This window comes from Triticum aestivum, chromosome 2A, assembly GCF_018294505.1.
Source record: "Triticum aestivum cultivar Chinese Spring chromosome 2A, IWGSC CS RefSeq v2.1, whole genome shotgun sequence".
Lineage (NCBI taxonomy): Eukaryota > Viridiplantae > Streptophyta > Magnoliopsida > Poales > Poaceae > Triticum > Triticum aestivum.
The window spans coordinates 563,844,605-563,865,353 of NC_057797.1; the positions used below are offsets into that span (position 1 = coordinate 563,844,605).

Consider the following 20,749-nt stretch of genomic DNA (forward strand, 5'->3'; position numbering starts at 1 on the left):
AACACCATAACAATACAATAAATGTGAAGAAGAGAAAAGGAAAAGGTTAAAAAAAATACTAATGTAATAGCCAGCCTATGATACCTACATTGTTACCTGCATCACATATTAATAACATAGACTAGTGTCACGAAACTAATCTAAATTATTAGTGTCGTAGACCATTTGTAGAGTTACATGTAGCCGCATTCTCCCGCTTCGTTCTCTTTTCTCCACCCCACTAAAGAAATCAAGGTGGCGTCTCTTTACAGACAGCCTCATATCTTGACTTGTCCCTAAATGGCATCCAAGGTATTTAAATAAAAGTTTATATCTACTACTGTACAATGCCTTGCTTTACCTTTCTTGCGTGCAACCAATTTGGGCATCCTTTCCAAGATGGCCCATGCCCCCATAATTATCATCAGTTGTTTAACATTTACAATAAACTAACCTATCTTACGATCCTAGCCAATCGGGGGGTATCTTTCCCCTTCCATTTCTTTGCTAATTTAAGGAAGTTGAGCAACTAAAGGAAAGACAAGTTGCAGAGGCACCAGCAGAAGACTCCTCTCCCCCTTCCTCTTCCTCTCACCCCCTCCAATCAGCCTATCTGGGAAACCTGGGAACTTTCTCCTTCCAGAGCTCCGGCAGCTAGATCCACCCAGCTTATCTATTTCCATCGCCCTCTTGCTCTGCACCGGGTAGCTTAGCTTGTCCTCTGCGTGTGGGAGGTAGTTGAAGATGGGGCGCGGCAAGATAGTGATCCGGCGGATCGACAACTCCACGAGCCGGCAGGTGACGTTCTCGAAGCGGAGGAACGGGATCTTCAAGAAGGCCAAGGAGCTGGGTATTCTCTGCGATGCCGAGGTCGGTCTCGTCATCTTCTCCAGCACCGGCCGCCTCTATGAGTACGCCAGCTCCAGGTCAATGGATTCCATTGCTTCAGTTTGCTTTCCCATTTTAGTAGAAATACGCGCTACTTTGATCATGAAAACTAGATGCTTGTTTTGTTGATTAGCTTCTGGTGCCTGTGATTTCACCTTTGAAAGCTTATTTAAATTTTTGAGAAAACTTTTCGAAAATATGTTTGTGCTTATCTGCAAAGGCCACCAACCATCAAGAGTACAGCTACAACATATGCGTACAGCGGCCTTGAGTAAGAAGAATACTATGGCAAATTGTTTCCTTTTAGGATCAGCTTAAAAAATTGCACATCTTTTCTTTATTCTATTTACCCTCTATCTAGCATCTTTATGTATTACTGTTCTCCATGCATTTCTAAGCTTGATCCTAGCTACACACTCAAATGAAGAGAATACGTATCTCCTCGTCAAAATGAAGTAATATAGATCTAGGGTTTTCTGGTATTATGTGGGAAACATGTTCACCTCAAACATCACATGAGTACAGTAATTGTTTGTAAATCACATAAGAGTCTGTTCTTATTGGTGTGTATGTGTTTTTTTTTGTGGGTCCTTATTGGTGTGTTGTTCGATCAAATTCTTGCAGCATGAAGTCAGTGATAGATCGATATGGCCGAGCCAAGGAGGAGCAGCAACTTGTTGCAAACCCCAACTCGGAGCTTAAGGTAAGCCTTGTAGACCTTAGATAAACAATTCTTCGTCATGTAAAGCTGCTGCTGTTTCCTACTGGTTCATTAGTTATATTGGTTTTCAGTAGTTTACCTCTTTACTACAATAATCCCCCCCCCCCCTCCCCCCCCTCTTTGCGCGTCGGTCTCACTAGTTACAACAAAGTAAAAGTTTTTAAACAGGCTCAGGAAACAAGTTAGATAAGACACAAACAGCAAGGTAAATTGTCTTTCTAGCATCCATAAACTGCATGCAAGAACAAGAGAGCAAATGCTGCTACAGTTAGGATGTAAATTCAGGGATCAAAATACTAAATTAAACTGAAAGGACGTTCATCAATATTCATGCATGTATGAGTTGGCAATGAGTTGGTGTCTACTGTGGTTAGTTTTATCTTTAATTTTCTTAGTGAATAGATGCAATGTGTACTTTTGCTTTTCATTTGTACAGAAGTGTTGTATGTGTGCGCGCGAGATAAGGTGTCTTGATCATGCTGAGCGTTCAGCTATAACTACGATGCAAACGCCAGCTTTGGCATTATTTCGTTGGCGGTAGAGATTTATATATATATATATATATATATATATATATATATAGTTAAGGAAGTTCAGAATGTGTGCACCCAGTACATTTGAAGAATGGGTAGTTATATAAGGAAGCTCAGAATGTATGCGCGCAGTAGACAGTTTCAATAATGGGTAGTTATGTTACTTGTTCGTCACTACGGCCTTCATAATCATGTTGTGAATTACAACAACTAGCTAATTAAAGCGATAGAGGTAAATCAAATGGTACATAGTGCCACGGACCAAGTTCAACAGAATCGTGGGTATATACATAGCTATATGGAAAAAGGAAATATACAAAGTAAGGGACTTATTCCTTCTCAAGATTGCTTGAAATAGCTAGGGCGCCACTTCAAGCATGTCTAAACTGGACAGAGTTATAGCAAGTTAATTACGAGCCTGCTGAATAGTCAACAGTTGCTATGTTTGGACCATTATTGCATGTAGTAAGAATGATGTTTCATGCTACTTGGGTGTTCTGATTCCCTTTAGCGGAAAATTAGTACTAGATGCAAATCGTTGATGGCCAGGACATCTGGCTTGTTATTACATTTCCGAGGAATTGGAATTGGAGAATGTACTCCCTCCATTCCAATGAATAAGGTGTCATGCTTCCCAAAATTTAACTTTGACCATAAATTAGATTAATAATGTATATTTTTGTGACTTAAAAAATATACTATTAAAAACTTCTTTTCAATATGAATTCAACAGTATACTCTTTATCACATATAATCCACATGTGGTTTGTCTAATTTATGGTCAAAGTTGAATTTTCAGATGTTGTGCGCCTTGTTCACTGGAATGGAGCGAGTAATTGTATAGGGAACTGGGCTTAGATCTAAGAAAAAGATGAGGTGACATTGTAATAAAGGATCAAAGAGGAGATTCTAGTACCATATTATGATGCAATATCATAGCGCATCAAACGAGATAATGAAATAAGAAATACATCATATCCACAACTTTGTATTGGGATTTTTCAAAGGAATAAGTGAATTGGCAATATGATACTAGTGTATAATACTATCATATTTCATACACTAGTACCATGATGTTGTGCATTGTGAGTGGCCTTAGCTCTCGACTGATGGGTGTGGGAGTATATTGGTTGCGGTACTGAGCTCGAATGCTCTTTTGTTCGATCGAGATATCTGGTCTTCTTTTAAATTGATGCATACTCTTCTCTTTTCTTATAGAATCTCGTCAACATTGGTCAGGGAGCTTCCGTTGATTTTATTAAGACTGGTCTGGTTTATGAGGGAAACTAGACCAAAACCATACAAAAACGGTCAACTAGAGTGCAACCATGTAAAACCCTGACAATGGACAACGGTACTTAGCCTAGGCCTAAGGCACCAACCAATAGGAGACAATAGAAGAATATGCCGATTGGAGGCACTAACATCCCTTGAAGCGCACCTGCCAACCACAAGCTGGCATCCATGATCAAATGCAACATTTGCCCTGACAGATATCTTTGGGAACTCCTCCATGGTGACAATGGGCGCTATTGTCGTCAGCATTGACCCACGTCGAGACAAGGGGTTCACCCAGAGTACTCGCAACCCCACTGGACCGAACCCCGGGGAAGGGTTTCAACCACGTCAGCCGCCACAACAGTTGTCCAGCCCCGGTTGGCCATGGTCAAATGGAGAAGATGGGAGCTCTTCAACAAATGAACCCAAGGAGGAAGACATACAAGCGCCATCATGCTTGACGCTATAATTCATTGGGACAAGGCTCTTGCCCATAACTTTTCATCCTTCCACCACATTTGCATTTAATGGCAAGCCCATGCCGGATAGATCGAAGAGTGCATCCTTGTTGCTATCACCACAACACCACATCATCTTGGAGACCAACATGTGTCGACTTACTTCCTACTTATGCCCATAAAAACAGAATAGTTGACATGTCGTGGCGAGATCTCATTTTCTGAGCATGTTTAGTCACTAGCATCCAAATATAACAAGATTGAGGTTGCTTGGTGATGAATCTCTTGCTATTGTGCTACAAAAGATAATCTCCTCCACACTCAAAACTCTCTCAAGAGGGGGCTTTGGATTGGAAAGTTGGAGTGGAAAGAAAGGAGGATGATTAGAGCTCAACGGAGTGGCTTGAAAAGTTGGTGTAGAAGTCCATTTGAACTCGGCATGAGGAGTAGTAGTTCTCTCACGAAAATGGGCTTTGAATAAGTTGCTTCAAGTGAACTTATGGTACCAGTGGAGTATGTGTAGGCTCGACCCAAAAATGTGATTGTCGCGGACTTTTTAGCAAAGCTTGGAATCACCGAATAAAAGTAGAGGAGGTAACTTCCAAATAGTTCTGAGGGTCCGACCAAAAGTCGTTGAGAGGCTCCGATTGACCAATGGCTCACTTGCACATACTTCTGGAAGACGTTTGAAAATTCCAATAGAAAACATTCACACATTTCAATGGTGGGTTGGGTTGAGAGTGCATCCAAATCTCACTCTAAGGCATGATTAATTAAGATTTTTGTGGCTATGACGTAGATCTTGCATGTGAATAATTTGGGAGATCAGTCAAGGTTACTTAATCCGCCGCAAAATCTATCTTCCCATCCTATCTCCAATTTACTCTTCATGTCCCATTAGCACAGCGGGTGCACATTCAATCTTTTTTAAACATTACAAAGAGCAACACCACGTACATATATATTTTACCAAAAATAATTATCAATCGTACTCGTCATTGGACTAGAGACCTCCATAGCCTCAAGAATGAATGACTTACATGGGAAACAGAAGACAAGAACAGAGTATGAATGAGATATACCATGATATTAACAATTAAGATATCTCAAAATAAATCCACATACAAACCAATAAATCGAACCAAAAGAGATTGGGCAGCCATGTATGGTCGATGGAGAACTTGATGTTGCTGATTTCGGTTCTCTGTCCATTTGTGTGGTGGTGAAATGGAGACTACATATATCTTGGTGGCAAGACTTCTATATGTTATCTCCCACTCTTCTCTCTCGTTGTTTGTTTGATTTTATATCTCAATGCAGAGACAGACAAAAATTTGAAGTATTGGGGCACAAACCAAGGCAAGATAGCGTGGTCCTTGTATAATTGGACCATGACAACCAATTGGGCCATAGATCAACTCTTTAGCTAGTGTGCCTGATGCGCCGCTTGCGACTTCTTCTTCTTGAGCTCCCTATGGGTGAATTAATTGATTGTCGTGTCTTCATGAGACATCAATTGTTGACATCTTAGGAATAAATGTACATAAAAAACTTATGTTATGAGATATAGTAATAAAAAGTAGATAAGGTGCAAAACCCCACATGAAAATATGCAAGGAAAATGCATATGTCAACATCCACCTACATGATTCTTTGACATACCTCACTTATCCATTCATCTTCCTCACCTCTAACTGGCTAAATCATATTTGGATACCATTTTTGATAACATAAATGGCAATTCTTCATACCCACACACATCGCAACACCCTTGATACTGGTCCAAGTAAACTTAATCTTAGTGCCATTTCCGACCTTTGCCCTAATGATGATGAGCTAAACCTCATTCATTTCTTTTCTAGAATACTCAGCTCTTTTCTTCACTTAAAATGGTGTCTTCTTCCATTGGGTTTAGCTCACCGGCCAAGTAGCACTGCATATTCGGCCAGCCTGGAAGCCCAATATCCCAATGACAACCATCGATAAAATAGAAGATTCACTTATCTCTAGTCGTCATCTTTTTACGAACATATCAATCCTGTCACTCTTGAACCCTGGTGCCACCACTTTTTTCTCTAGCAAAGATCTAAATAATTACTTCAATGTAAAGTGTGCAAGACTTTGAATTTGTTGGAACATATGGAGTAGGAATACAACTCACTCTACTAAGACAGCAATCCTAAAAATACACCCAAGTGCATTCACTAGGCAAAATATGTTCTACACTAGTCAAGGTCGTCGATTAAACCTCCCATGTTTTTGAGCCTGAGATACAAGATACACACAATTATTTTCACATATGATTCTATATGTACATGTGCATCCTTTAATTGTAGTGTATCCCACCCGGAAGATTTTTAATGAGGAGAGAAAACTACTTATTGTTTAAATTTGATAAAGAACATCCATAAAATCTTGTGAATCAAAAGTTGTTGTGGTCAAGTTTTAATGTCTTATGAGATTACAATAAATATTCTAAAAATATACATAATATTATTTGGATGTACCAACTTAAGTGATCTAAAACCACAACAACTTAAATGGTCAAGTGAACTCTATGCGGTCTGGATTCGAGACAATGGCAAGAAAACAAGGAAAAGGTATAGTTCACTCATGCTTCACAAGTGCTGCATTTGTATGAATAATCCATCATGGTGTTATCTTTTTGGCCCTTTTCGACTCTAGGGGTTCAAAAACCAAATCACTTAACCCCTAATTAGACTAATGTTTTAAGGTATATTACTCATGTGTCATTCATTGGACCAACTGAACTGTCACTTATCTTGTCTTCCCCATGTCACCTTAATGTCCTCATCTTGTCTTTACTTCACTTCTCTCCTCACATGTTCATATCAAATTCTCACTAGCAACTATGTTCCTCTCTAACACTATATGATACCAAAAAGAGATTGCATTGAGAATCACACCGATGAAAATATGGAGCAACCATGGCTTAATGCAGAATTATAGTGAAAATCGAAATGAAGAATGAGAGTCCTAGGGGATATTTTGTGGCTGGCGGAATTTCTATAGTTCATTATGTCATTCTCTGTGTGTGATAACAAGTCAGGAAAATGGTGATGCAGTAACATGGTTACCACGTGAATGATTTCATCTTCATATCCCACATTATGGTTAAGTAATATTTTTTTCGTTTTAGGGGTTAAATCAACCCAAGAAATAGTACGAGAGGTTGTCCAGATAAATGTGATACTTTAAGCAAACCAGTATACTTCTTTAAGAATAAATAAAAAATTTACCACTAACCTATGCAACGGCAAAATGATTTACCCAACATCACTTCTCAACAAAGTTTAATCATGCGGAATATTTTTATATGTCTCTTTTTAAGATGGTAGTGTAGGATCGATTAAGTATGTCTAGAGGGGATGAATAGACTACTGGGCAAAAAGGACTTTTTCCCAAATTTTAGTTTCCCTGGTGATTTTAACCTTTTTCTACGGCAGTCAATCAAGCACCCTATATATGCAAGTCTACAAGAGTATAGGGAGCAGAAAGTAAAGATATGCAAGTAGAATAAGAGTAGAGTTAGAAAAATGCAGACACTGGATGGCTCAGCGAAGATTGTTCCTATGGTTCAGATAGTTAGCGCTATCCTACTCCATGTTGATGGAGGCTTCAATACAAGAAGGATTTAAGATCACGAAGATCAAGGTTGCGAGTTCCACTAAGGAACTAGCCCATGAGGAACAATAATCCACGAAGGCTCCACAAAGGATCAACCAACCTATGTCATCATGGCATATGTCCACGAATGACTGGCCTCGCTCGAGGTAGATCTTCATGAAGTATGCAATCTCCGCCTACAAACTTCATGGTTTCTTCATAATCTTGACCCCTAGCACCTACCTGATCTAGGAGGCACACACCTACAAAAGTAATAAGGTTGAGGTTGCTTGGTGATGAATCCTTTGCTCTTGTGCTTCAAAATATAATATCTTCCACACACAAAATCTCTCAAGATTTGGCTTTTGGGTTGGAGAATTAGCTTGATGGTTGGAGTAGAAAGCCCTTTGAAATCAGCACAAGAAGGTAGAGTTCTCTCTCGGATTGTAGGACATGAGTGGGGTTTGCTTGGAGTGAACTAATGGGATAGGTGGGGGTATATATAGGTTGGACCAAAAATATGATCATTACACCCACTTTAATACAGCTCAGAAGCTTTGAATAGACTTAAAGGTGCCAACTTTCAAGTGGCTGGGATGGTCCGACTGGATAACATCTAAAGGATTTGAGGAGACTACTGCATCTATGACACACTGTTTGTTACCACTTCAAAAATTCCGAGCAGGTGCATTCAAAAATTTCAAGAGGGCGACCGAAGGTTTTTCCAAATGTTTTGTTGGTTCCGAGTGGAGTACTTGGCAGCTCCGAAATGTTAGGGTTTGTAAAAGCTCCAGGGTGTAAAAGTTAGGCAAATATATAGGACAAAATAAAAGCTTTCAAGGGAATTGGAGTTTGACCTTTAAGAGAAAGAAACACATCTTAGCAACCACCTTCCTTTTATAGTATTAGTATGCCTATGGACTTGTGATCTTGGATCACTAAAATAGAAAGGCTAAGTCCTTGGCTTGTCCAACACTTATCTTCATGAGAATTTGTGGGGTGGGGGGGGCACCTTTTATGTCATTTGTAACCTAAGGATACTCCTGAAATAAGCTAGTAAAAGCATTAGTTCCTTAAGATATGTTGACATTAATTAGCAAAATCCACCTAGAGGATTAGATGCACTTTAAGATATGTTGACATTAATTACCAAAATCCCACCAAAGGGATTAGATGCACTTTAAGGTAGATATCTTAGCTCACCTCTAGTGGTTTGCGCGGTAAAACATGAATTTCTCTCGGAATAACATCTCATTCTAGATTGAGAAAGAGACCACTAAATCACCAAAATAAGTATTTGAGGAACTGATATACAAACAAATCATCTATAGGCTAAGCTTGCTAAAATTTCGAATCAAGGATATCCTTGACTATGTTCTACACACATTGTAAAATTTTGACAAGGGTGTTCCTTTGAAGTATGGTACACTCTCAAGTTTATGTCTAAATCAAGTCTACCCTAGACAGCGGTTGTGTCCCTTTATATATTTCTATACAACCATCTTAAACAAATGAGCCAAAAGCCTCATACAAAGCACGTTGGTCGTACCACTTGCCCTCTTATCCTCTTCCCAAGTTTTCTATGACTTTGTTCTATCCTTAGAAGAATAATCAGTTGAACGGTGTGTAGTTAGCAATGGTAATTATTGGTTGACTGGTGCAACACTATGGTTAAACTATATTAAGCTAAAAGAACATGATCCAAGTTGCACCTTAATCATGTTCAGTTCTTAAATAAATTTCAAACTCAACATCCCAATGCACCTCTTCTCCATCAATTTCTAAAACTTCATCCTCGTTCTTATCATCTCCATGGCCACTCAATTCTAGTTTGAGAATTGTTCTGGATTTTCCAGAGATTTACAACTCATGTAATATCAATCACGAGTTTATCAAGAAGTATCTTTCTCATATGAAGGTTACACAAGCATTGTGGGTTATACTCCTATGTGCATTTGTCACTATCTTCGAAATAACAGTCATGCCAATGGTTTATAATATTCACATATCTAGTTTTAGGAACATATTGGCAAACTCTTTACATGCCCATAATTTTTTGTGCGAAAAAATATCATCAAAGATGTCGGACCCTTAGCCCGTGTTTATTTTCATATCCTTGAGTTCAGATTTCAATACTTCCTTCGGTCTAGACCAACCTTCTTGATGTCTCCTCTAGTCAACATCTTCTTTTAGTGAAACCAATTGATATCTATGCGTCAGTATAGCAAACACTCTCAACAATAGAATTTTATTCCATATGTATGATATCAAGAGTAAAAAGAAGCTGCACATGGCCCCAATTTCCAAAGAAAATGCAACTTACACTAGAACATGTGTTTTAGTCCCTCTCCACAAAGCCGAAACAGGCCTCCTGAAAGTGAGCTTTTTTCTAGAGAAACTCACTAAGAATCTCATTAGGGATTGGGGCATACTTCTCATCTAACATCAAATCTTTGATAACTCCAAGGACATCTCAGAGCCAAAGATTAAGAGCTAAGGAGGCAGCCTCATCCATAACATTGCGTATATACTAGTAGGGCCTCCGAGCAATTGGACCGTGGGTGCGAATGAGCCAAAACCGTGAACACATGGTCAATATTGGGGTTTCAAATTCATCATCATGAATAGCAGAATGACATACCCACTGTATCACCCACGCTGTCGCCAAAACCTTTCCCAAGTCGTCCTAATTTAGCGCCACCAATAACCAAAAAATTGCCATAGCCGGGCATCCCTTGAACAGTTCATCAGTGAGTGCTACAAATACCCAAACTTTGCCGGATCTTTACTTTCCAAATCACTGGCGAACTTTTTATTCTTCTACCACATGCAAGTGGCCCAAGCAGCTCGTTCTTAATTGCAGTGATTATACAGTAACACGACCACACAAAGAATCATCCAATTTTCTAATGACGTGTGACCCAAAATTCTCTTGTACTCAACTCAATGAAATATCTAGCATTGCCTCCTTATATTTCTATCATTAAAATTGTTGATCTAGTAGCTTCACCTCCATCAATCATTAGATCCATCTATCAACTCCCAGAAGGGTTTAGTGACTTTCAGAACATCAGCCTAAGATCAATTCTATAGAGATCTAGTTCTCTCTCCAAATCAACATACCACCGGCCTACTCAAACCTCTTAGGGCAGCTCATTCAAAGGATTTTCAGAGGAAATTTAAAGGATTGGAATACTTAATGCTTTGCTCTGGATGTGATGCAGCAAAACAAACCAAAATCTTGTAGGATTCAAATGGACATGATATTGCAATTGTGTGTTTCTCATATTCTTGTGTTTTTAGAATCATGTGAATTAATCTCAACAGAGGCGTTAGACTGGGCAGACGGCTTAGTGTATCACTTGTAGGCATAAGAAAATCTCAAGCAACATAGATTTGCAAATACCCTTTTTTGGCAAATCATGCTGGCTCATCATACAGACTCAGGAGGCCCATCATCAGCCGAACTAAAAAGTGATAGCAGTTCATCCATGTAAATTGGGAAAAGGCCCTTAAATTCAGGATCCAGCTCCAGACTTTTCACCTCAAACTGACTATTGTTGCAACGTCTCAGACAGGAAAATTGTGAGCTAACACCACCACCGATGACCAACCGCTGACCAAATGGAAAAGACTCTTTAAATCTTAATGAACCCCTGTTGAATGGCATGGATGTTGTGCCAACACCCAGTGTTGAGCCAACTGCTTCAACTTGCAATCAGAGGTTGAAAACGCCTTCATAGAACAAAATGTATTGGCAGACTGGTATTCTTGACTACAAACAAATTGTAGGGTTTAGCAAAGCCAGATTAGAACTCTAAACAGATGACAGATATAAACACTACTAATCAAATCCAAGCTGACCAAAATGGCCTTGCGGCGGTGCACCTGATGAAACTAGTTTGTGAGCATCAAGCTGAACTGCAATTTACTTGACTATTGAAGCTTATTGAGGTGAACCTAAGATTGTGCTGTCTGCAGCACCGTTTGTTTTACATTTAAATGGCCCGTCAGATTAACTACAGAACTAAACATCAAAGCTCAACTAGAATGGTATCAACCAACACGAGTGTATTTCTCACTAAGTTAGCTCGTCGTCCCTTCGCTAAATTCTGCAGTTACAGAACAACCTTGAGGATTATAGGCCGCAAGATGATGCAAATATTGGCCAAAGAAGAAACAGCAAACGGGGTAGGAATTCTCATGTAGGAAACCATTTGAAAAGAGCTCTTGTGCATACAGCTCCTATCCGAATCCTAATCTCCTTTGAACCTCGGACAGAAAATCAAATATGTAAGACCAACATAACAGAACTTCTCAGAAGGAATAATGGAAGCTAAGGAAACATGTACAACACATACAAATCCTTCAGTCTATATTGAAACTTGTGAGATGAACCCCAAATGACAGTTCTGAATCAAACTGAGACAAACTGAGACCTTCTACTGCCACACGAAATCTTCTTCCAGCAGGATAATAACGAGTTTCCAGACCTGTTCTGCCTCTAGCTCATACTTCTTTAGAAGCTCACATGCTAAAAGGTTGATTTGCCTCACAGAAGCATTTGAGAGAATTAGAGATGGCATAAGACAACAAATCATGTGGGGTGTATAAATATATGTTCAACCTGATATCACCAAGTCACTTTTTTTGGGTGCACCTTGACAGTCATTGGAGTGAAGTACCCGAAGGAAACAAAACCAAAGGTTTCCCACTTGCATTATATTTTATCCTATAACCTATTTGTCCTCTCAACATTTATTGTATGAATTATACCCAGTCAAATAAAGTTGCAGATATTACCATGTGATTCAGTACTTTCATGACACTGATAGTGATAGGGCAATCATGCTTTTCTATGCACCATGTCTATTTTAATACTTTTGGCAAACCTGATGTGGCATTACTTAACTGTAAGTTCAAATTCCATAGTTCTGGCAAAGGGAGGCAGCAAGCTTGAGACAACAACTGCACAACTTGCAAGAAAATCATCGGTATGGCCCGAAAACCTGAAAATTTTCCGTATTTATTTATCAGAAATTTGTCAAATTTATAAGAGTACCGCGCTATCAGCACAAGTGTACACCATCCAGCAACTACAATCTTTAAATGTGCTATAAAAGAAACTTAATTCTTTCAAGAAAATAATTCATGATACTCAATTACGAAGGATACAAAACTCAAAATGCACAACAGAGTCCATGCATTAATAGCTATTCACTGTGTAGAATATTTAATTTTGTGACAAATTATTGCATTCGAAAGCAGATAGCCTTTGGATGTAAAGATGAAACTTGGTTTCATAGACAATAAGCCAAACGCACAAGAGTACAATATTTTCTGTGGGAACTAGGTATGCTGACTCCACAGAACAATCCTCTGTTTATGTGGGTGTCAGTTTTGACTTCTAGAAATGAAAGAAATATAAAGATGAAATTAAGTTAGTAATTTCCCATGCAAACCAATGACCAGTTCAAAAAACTTCAGCTATTTACTGTTACTGTCAGAGCACTCTGGTTTGTCAAACCCCCACCCAGCAGAAAATCAACAGTTGCATTCTACAGAAGCCTAATCCGTAAGACCGTAACTACCTGAAAAAGATAAAACTTACACAGATCCACTCCCTCCGTCCCATAATATAAGAGTGTTGTTTACACTAGTGTAGTGTCAAAAACGCTCTTATATCATGGGACGGAGGGAGTAATAAATTGAAATACAACATTTCACTAATTCACAGTTGGATCAGAGGCTATGGAAATATTCTGAAATGTTCCCTATATACATTCAGTCAAAACACGCGCAACATTGTTTAATTGCAGGCAGTTGATGGGACAAGATCTTTCTGGAATGGGTGTCAAGGAACTGCAGGCTCTAGAAAATCAACTGGAAATAAGTCTGCGTTGCATCCGGACAAAAAAGGTCAACATGCAAAACACTTGTTATATATACACGTCACAGGTTCCTCCAAAAAGACTAACAGAGGAGCACTAATGTTTCTTTCAGGACCAAATCTTGATTGATGAGATTCATGAACTGAATCACAAGGTACTACAACATTTACCAGCCTGAAACGTATGAAATATTTCAACAAACTGACTATTCATTTATTTGCAGGGGAGTCTTGTCCACCAAGAAAACATGGAATTATACAAAAAGATTAACCTAATTCGTCAGGAAAATGTTGAGTTACAGAAAAAGGTATTGAATTAATCATGATAGTTGAAATCACACGAATGATTTCCATGATTGACTTTTGTTTAATTCTCTATTCAGCTCTCTGAGACGGAGGCAGTGACTGAAGTTAACCGAAATTCAAGAACTCCATACAATTTTGCAGTTGTTGAAGATGCCAATGTTTCTGTTGATCTTGAACTCAATTCCCCGCAGCAACAAAATGATGTTGAGCATACTGCGCCCCCTAAACTAGGGTACATGTTTGTTTTTTTCTGCACGGGATCTATTGACTCTTTTCTCGGCTCTTTATAAGTTTCAATCACAAATTTCTTTGATTATGACTTACATTAAATCTTGCAGATTGCAACTACATCCATGACGATCGTGGGGTATGGGATTACTCTTGTTATTATTATTATCAAGGGATACAATTCAGAGCAGCCAGAATACTATTGGTTGTAAAGAACCTAAACCAATAGCAAGACATAAGTGGTTCGCATGTGACGACCGATTGATAAACGGTAGTGTAAATCTGTTACAAATAAAATGTACTCCATGGAAGGATTAATCTGTTGTGCAAATGGTTGTATTAGAACAATTTAACACATTCTGTGAGTTTATTCAACTGCATGAGCAGCTAGCTTACTGACAAAAGGTGTGAAGTGTGGATTGAGCAAAATTCAGTTACCGCTTTTTTCTGCCATCATTCTTAGAAAGTTCTGTGGTGTGTGACAGGGTTTACATTTCTCCATTTCTAAGTATGCCACTGCTTGCATGTTCGCAAAGGCTAATAAAAAGTATCACTCGGGCACAGAGAAATTAACTGGAAATAAATACTATGGCAAGAGAGCCACTATAGCTTAGCTAACAGGTGGAAATACTTTGTCCGTTCATACATCACGGTAAACAAAGATTGTTGGTTACCAATATTCACCTGATTAGCTAAAGGATTAATAGCAAAATAATGATATATCCTGGAACTCTATGCCATGGGTCCCTATAGCTCTGGATACATAACGCGTATCTTTTTTATCAAAATTCAAACTTTCACCACAAGCTTCTTCTACGATCTTTTGTTAATAGTTAGAAATCACAATCATAAGGAACTACTTCAGAATACAAATCAAATGCTACAAATGTTGCATCAAGTAACCCGCATATAATTGTACTATAGTTCTTGGTCAACGCATAAACTTTGACAATTAAAATACACCTAATAATACCTGAGGGGAGTAAACATTACCGCCACATCAATATTATGAATTCATGAATGACAGGAACAAATTTATCTATAAGTTCATATTAAATACTTCCTCTGTAAACAAATATAAGAGTGTTTAGATCACTACTTTAGTAATCTAAACGCTCTTATATTTCTTTACGGAGGGAGTACAAAATTTGTTCCTCAATACTCCAGGACTGCTTCAACCATTTCCGCATTAAAATAGCTTCAAGTAAGTCAGGTTCTCGGGTGTACAATACACACATATCTGTCAGCAGCATTTGTGATTCATATGCAGATAAAGCAGCTCCAGATCAACTGAATTTATCATACCCGGAATTCTTATCTTTATAGATTGATTTCAACAATGTTTCGACAAATCATGTTAATTTTGAGCAAACTGCACGAGCACTAAGGTCTACTACAAAGTACCGATACATATCTATTAAAAATGATCTGTGGACAAATATAAATATATACAGAAATCTATGTCATTTTCTCATGAATATAAAGTATCTTGTGCAACTTGTGATTTTCTTGTTGTCATCTGCATGCAGATAAAGCAGCTCTAAACCAATTAAATTTTTATATCCTGGATTCAAATATTTCTATAGATGACTTTCAGCAAATGTTAAGAAAAACATGTGAATCTGAGCAACGGGGAAACTCAGAAAGAAAGTTAGGACGCATTATCTAATTACATAGTAAGAATGAGTGATATATATGTCATTTTCTCATGAATAATAGAAAGAGTATGTATTTGTACAACTTACGATTTTCTTGCAAATTATGCAGTTGCTGTCTCTAGCTTGCCGCCTCCACTTGCAGAAACTAGCACAAAAGGAAATAAATAATTTAGATCAAAAGCGGACTTGAAGTGAAGTAAATGGTACTGCTATTGTTGGTGATAAGCTGCAGAGCCCCGACAACAATGGTTCTACGAAGTATCAGGCTTGTTGCCTAGCAAACGAGATGATGTTCAAAGGGAAAGTGAAACTCGTCTCGATGCAGTATAGAGTATATTTCGAAAGGGAATATTAAATATATTAGTATCCAATCGGAATGTGCTTTACGTAGTTGCGTCGCTACCAGATATCATGTTGAACAAGGAGAGAAAATGATGGGGAGAAATAGTGGAAGTGGCAAAGGTTTTGTGTGAGCAGAGGGACTTGATCTCTAACAAATTTGTAGATTTAGCCAGTATTTCTAGGGCCAACAGCTATCCGTATACATCCAATGTTACATGACAGTATAGAGCACAATTTCATTAAGTCAAAGCTATATTCAGCACAGGGAAACCAAAACACCAAAATTCTCAACTGCCAAGGAGAGATGGTGGGAAGAGTTAAAAACTAGTTGATGTTCAAACTTCACCTCATCGTACCAATACTACAAGCAACAATCTCTTTCTTAGTCCATTCAACAAACGATAGGACAGAAATAACATCTAACAGCATTCTGATTCTGTTGGTGCTCTTCACAACAGACAAAGGTTGTCCAGCCCCAGGTTAATACCACTGATAATTAATACCACTGATAACACAAATATTTCCTGGACATCATTGAGTTACCAAATCCTGAAGAAATTTACATCCATAAAGTGTTATAACAGCTTAGCCAACTCACATATACTCCTGAAAAGAGAGCACGTTGAATAAAAGGACGGTCGTTCAGGGTGTGACTCATATCCCAGTCCTATTTGAATTTGAGCTAGGAGCCCTACATTAATAAGGAGTTCTACTTGCTGCGCAAGGAGGACACGCAAGGAACAATAATTTAGCAACCACACCCAAGGACAGAGCAAGGAAGAAACAATTGTCAGGGCTTGAGAGGATAAGAGGTTATGTTCTTTAGGATTAGATTCTTGTGTGGGGCTGGGGTAAGAATCAGAGTTTTAAAAGGTTTGAGAGGGACAGTCCTTGTATTCTTTTGAGGCTGTGCTTTGAGAATGTGCAGTTAGCTTTGCTAAAGCTTTTCTCTCTTGCGTGATTGTTCACCATAGTTTTATACTACAACATGATGCTTGACACGTTGCGGATTTTTACACTCTACAGAGCTAAAAGAGATCTAATTAAGCACTAAAAGACATGTTTTTGGGAAGCTACCCTAACTACTATTGCTAAAAACATTTGCTCACATGCTTGATGGCCAAGTATAAGCTAAGGCAGCTCAGCTCTAGTTTCTTATCTGAACAGTATACGGTTTCTTCAGAGGTAATACAGAACTGTTTAGAATAGCCTTCAAGAAAGGACAAGCACCTTTGGCTCTCGGGTGTATATGCATCTGATATGAAAAAGTAATTTAGTAATTGCGAAAAAAAAGTTCAACGAATTTGAAACATCTTTGGAAACAAACTTGACATTCTGTTGTACTCATATAAAAAGTTTGGTTCATGCCTGTAAAGGAATTCTGTTGTACTCATATAAAAAGTTCCGTCAGGGATTGACTTTCATGGTATTCTGGATGGGAAAAAAACTAAACAACACTATATACAAGTTACTATTCACACATTTTGTCCTCAAAATTTTTATTTATGTTTTCCCTGAAGACGACGCTTGTTTTTCTTCGTGAAACTTTTTATACTAGTACAACAGAGGAGGTGTTTGTTTCGGGGAGAAATCCACGTTACTTGTTTACGGTGTAATCGGAAGACGTTACACGTGTTTGTTTCATATAAGCTGTAATCGGCTGCCTCCGTAAACGGGTACATGCTATCTCTCGATCGATACCACCCGCACCCCTACGTAAATGGTTCCGTTACCGCAACTTCTCCTCCCATGATCCCCTCCTCCTCCTCGACCAGCGTCGCCACCTCCCAAAAGAACCTAGCGCCGTCGCAGTTGAGCTGGCTCCTCCCGTCTCTAATGGCCGGAGAGTAACCGGACGTGCTCCTTCTCCTCTTTTCGCGGCCCCGTCTCCTGGTAGCCATCGCCGCCTCAGCTCGTCCTTGTCGGCAGAATGTTCGCTGCAAGGTACAGGCTCCCTCCCCCCCCCCCCCTCTTATATCCTCTCCTCAGTCCTCCGTCCTCCTCCCTTGTCTGATCTCCTTCCCATCCCTTGTCTGCTCTCCTTCCCATCCCTTGTCTGCTCTTCTTCTTTTTCAGCCACCGGCCATGAGAACCCCGAAGAAGACACCCTAACTCAATTCCTTTACAGGCATGAACCAAACAAAACAGTGATTTATCCATTACATCCCCGTTAACAGCGTAATCTATTTACGTTACCATTCTCTAATCCAAACACCTCCAGAAGGTCATGTTTGTTTTTAAAAAAGTTTCAGAATTTTTTGACTTTTTTCGCAAATACTATTTTTTTCCCATATCAGGTGCATATACGCCCAAGGGCCAAGGGGTATTTCCCCTTCAAGAACTAGAAAACAAACAGGAAAGTACCTGTTAATATAACCTGCTCCTGGAAGAAGCTTTGGTTAAGGCAGACCAGTAGAAGCCTCTCTACAAACCAATGTAATCATTTGGTTCTGTTGCGGAGTCTGAACTTCAATAAATGACACTGAGCCTCGGCCAACTCAAGTGGATTTGTACTAATTATTGCATATCGAACACAGAAATGTCAAAACACCAATGACAGCTACTAAGCGTGCAAATTGCAATGTTTGAATACAGAGCACGCCAACCCCACAAACCACAATTTCCACAAAAGATGTTGGTCAAATCACAAAGGAGGACCAGTGTTGTATTTTCCTTTCCAAATGGTGAAAATTAATATATTTTGGCAGTAGCATGAAACATGCAACGGATCATGATGTTTAGTGAAACAATTCATCCTTACACATGCTTTAAATTTTAGTGAAACAATCCAGTTCTCCAGTGACCATTTTATATGCCAAACCTCCACCATTGCAATAATAATTGCCTTTTCAAAATCTGAAGCTATTGCATAAACGCATAGTTGCTACAAAAGCACTGAAGACGTTCTAAAAACCTGGTTTAAACTGACTGAGTAAGCCATCCAAAGAAATACAATTGCGATATTTCTGCAGTTGCTCTTCATTGAATTGTACATTCACAGCCGAGAAGGGTACGCTGAATTTTAGTGGCATATAGGAGCATAACCCGTGGCATACTTATACATGAACTATGCATGAAGAGCATGCAAACCAAATACAAATAGGGTATTACAACCCAAAGCTTGTGGAACCATCACAAATAGGAACAAATGATGTGCAAATTATAATCCACTATTTGCAAAACAAAAATACTCATCCTCCTCCATTTCTGGTCATTATACTTGAGATGTCCACGGTTATTGTTCACAAAATCCAGAATCATGAAACAACAAACTACAACACAGCTTAAGTTTCTGATACTACATCTATGGCTCTCAGCGCTCACAACATGATAACATATAGGGGTGCCACTACCGAAAGCATGGCATCCCTAGAATCAAGGAAAACTGTGACACCCACCAACAACAATGCAGAACTCGAAGGGCATCTCCAACATTGCGGCACAAATTACAACATCAAGCGCGACAACTAAATAAATCTCCTAAGATTGAATCCTCGCAATGCAAAAACTCAGCAACGCCGAGTATCACTTTCAGTGCCCAAAATTAAATAAATAAAAACATCTAGCCCAGCCTGCACCTGCGTCTGGATCAAGCAAGGAGCTCGTAATTTTATGCTAAGAGGTTAGCCAATCGAAGTTTTAACACGGGAGATAACAAAAACTACACAGAGCTGCACATGCATACAATTAACTCAGCAGCTACACTCGATTACCTAGGAGGGAAACAAAATCACGCAGAGTAATAGATTTTTCACCTGAAACGCCGACGCTGAGCTTGAAACCCTAGACGGGTAGACGCCAAAATCAATCAACGCCAAAGCAACCAGAAGGGATGGGAGCCGTGGTGAGCAATGATATGGACAAATGGTGAGCCGGCGGCGACTACGATTTGGGAGGGGAGACCATGCACCAGCTGCACAGATGCAACAGCAAGCGGCAGCTGGCTACTGTACAAGGCAGGGCCATGGGAATCGATCTCTCCAATCCGACACCGAGAGGAACGAGGCGGGCCAGCGGGCACCAGCCGGGGCACGGCGAGGCGAGGCGAGGCGAGGGATTTGAGCTGGATTTTGGTCGGATCGATTGATGCGGGTGCAAGCGACGGGGCGGTGGCGCCCTCGTAGGGCGGAAGGTGGAGGCGGATTCGGTCGGAGGGGAGAGCAAGTGGGGCCCTAAGCTCTTTGGGAAAGTAAAATATGCGGCGGACGAGCGGTGCCTCGCCCGGCCACGTCGCCCCGACGCCATTTTCAAGGGGCGGTGCTTCGCGCACCCCGACAGGTGTACCTCCGCCACTGCCGATCGGAGGCAGCCATTGGGAGGCGACGCCGGCTGCGCTCTGCGGGGTGTCGCCGGAACCGGGCAAGTGGGGCATGTGGGTCACTTTGCCTGTCCGCGGTTGGTGATGCGGCTCGTGGTGGAACTGGCGCCGTTGGATGCGGAAGGGAAGGGTTGCTATCCTCCGTGCGGGCGACACCTGTCCCCGCGTGCGCTTGTCGGGTCCGACCGGATGGCAAGGGATGAATCGGGTCAGGGAATTTACGCCTTTCTAGCGAGGGTGGTTTGGTTAGTTTATTCATTGTATCGGATGTATCGGAAGTATCTCGAAAAGTTGCAACTTGCAACAAAATCCCAATCCATGATTAGGACATCTCCAAGGCTAGCCCCATTTTGCCCTCATTTGTCCGCATCACATAGTTCGGACAATTTTGACATCCAACGAACTGTTTTATTTGGATTCGTATGTGTTGGACGGTCTACAATCCAGCTCCAAATTAAGTTGAGAATAGGGGAGTTTGGACTATCTGTCATGTCGGTCTACTAACAGTCCGGCCTCACTTGTT

General features: G+C 39.9%; 1 protein-coding gene and 1 pseudogene across 1 annotated transcript; one reads left to right on the forward strand and one right to left on the reverse strand.

Moving 5' to 3' along the window:
* Positions 1–524: 524 nt before the first annotated feature.
* Positions 525–14,364, forward strand: LOC100136966 (MADS-box transcription factor 27). The gene is made up of 8 exons (XM_044601863.1): positions 525–905; positions 1,492–1,570; positions 12,417–12,478; positions 13,304–13,403; positions 13,488–13,529; positions 13,599–13,682; positions 13,758–13,912; positions 14,019–14,364. The coding sequence occupies exons 1-8, from the start codon at positions 724–726 to the stop codon at positions 14,035–14,037; spliced, it is 723 nt and encodes a 240-aa protein (XP_044457798.1). The 5' UTR covers positions 525–723; the 3' UTR covers positions 14,038–14,364.
* Positions 11,239–20,387, reverse strand: LOC123189443 (uncharacterized; annotated as a pseudogene).
* Positions 20,388–20,749: the final 362 nt, after the last annotated feature.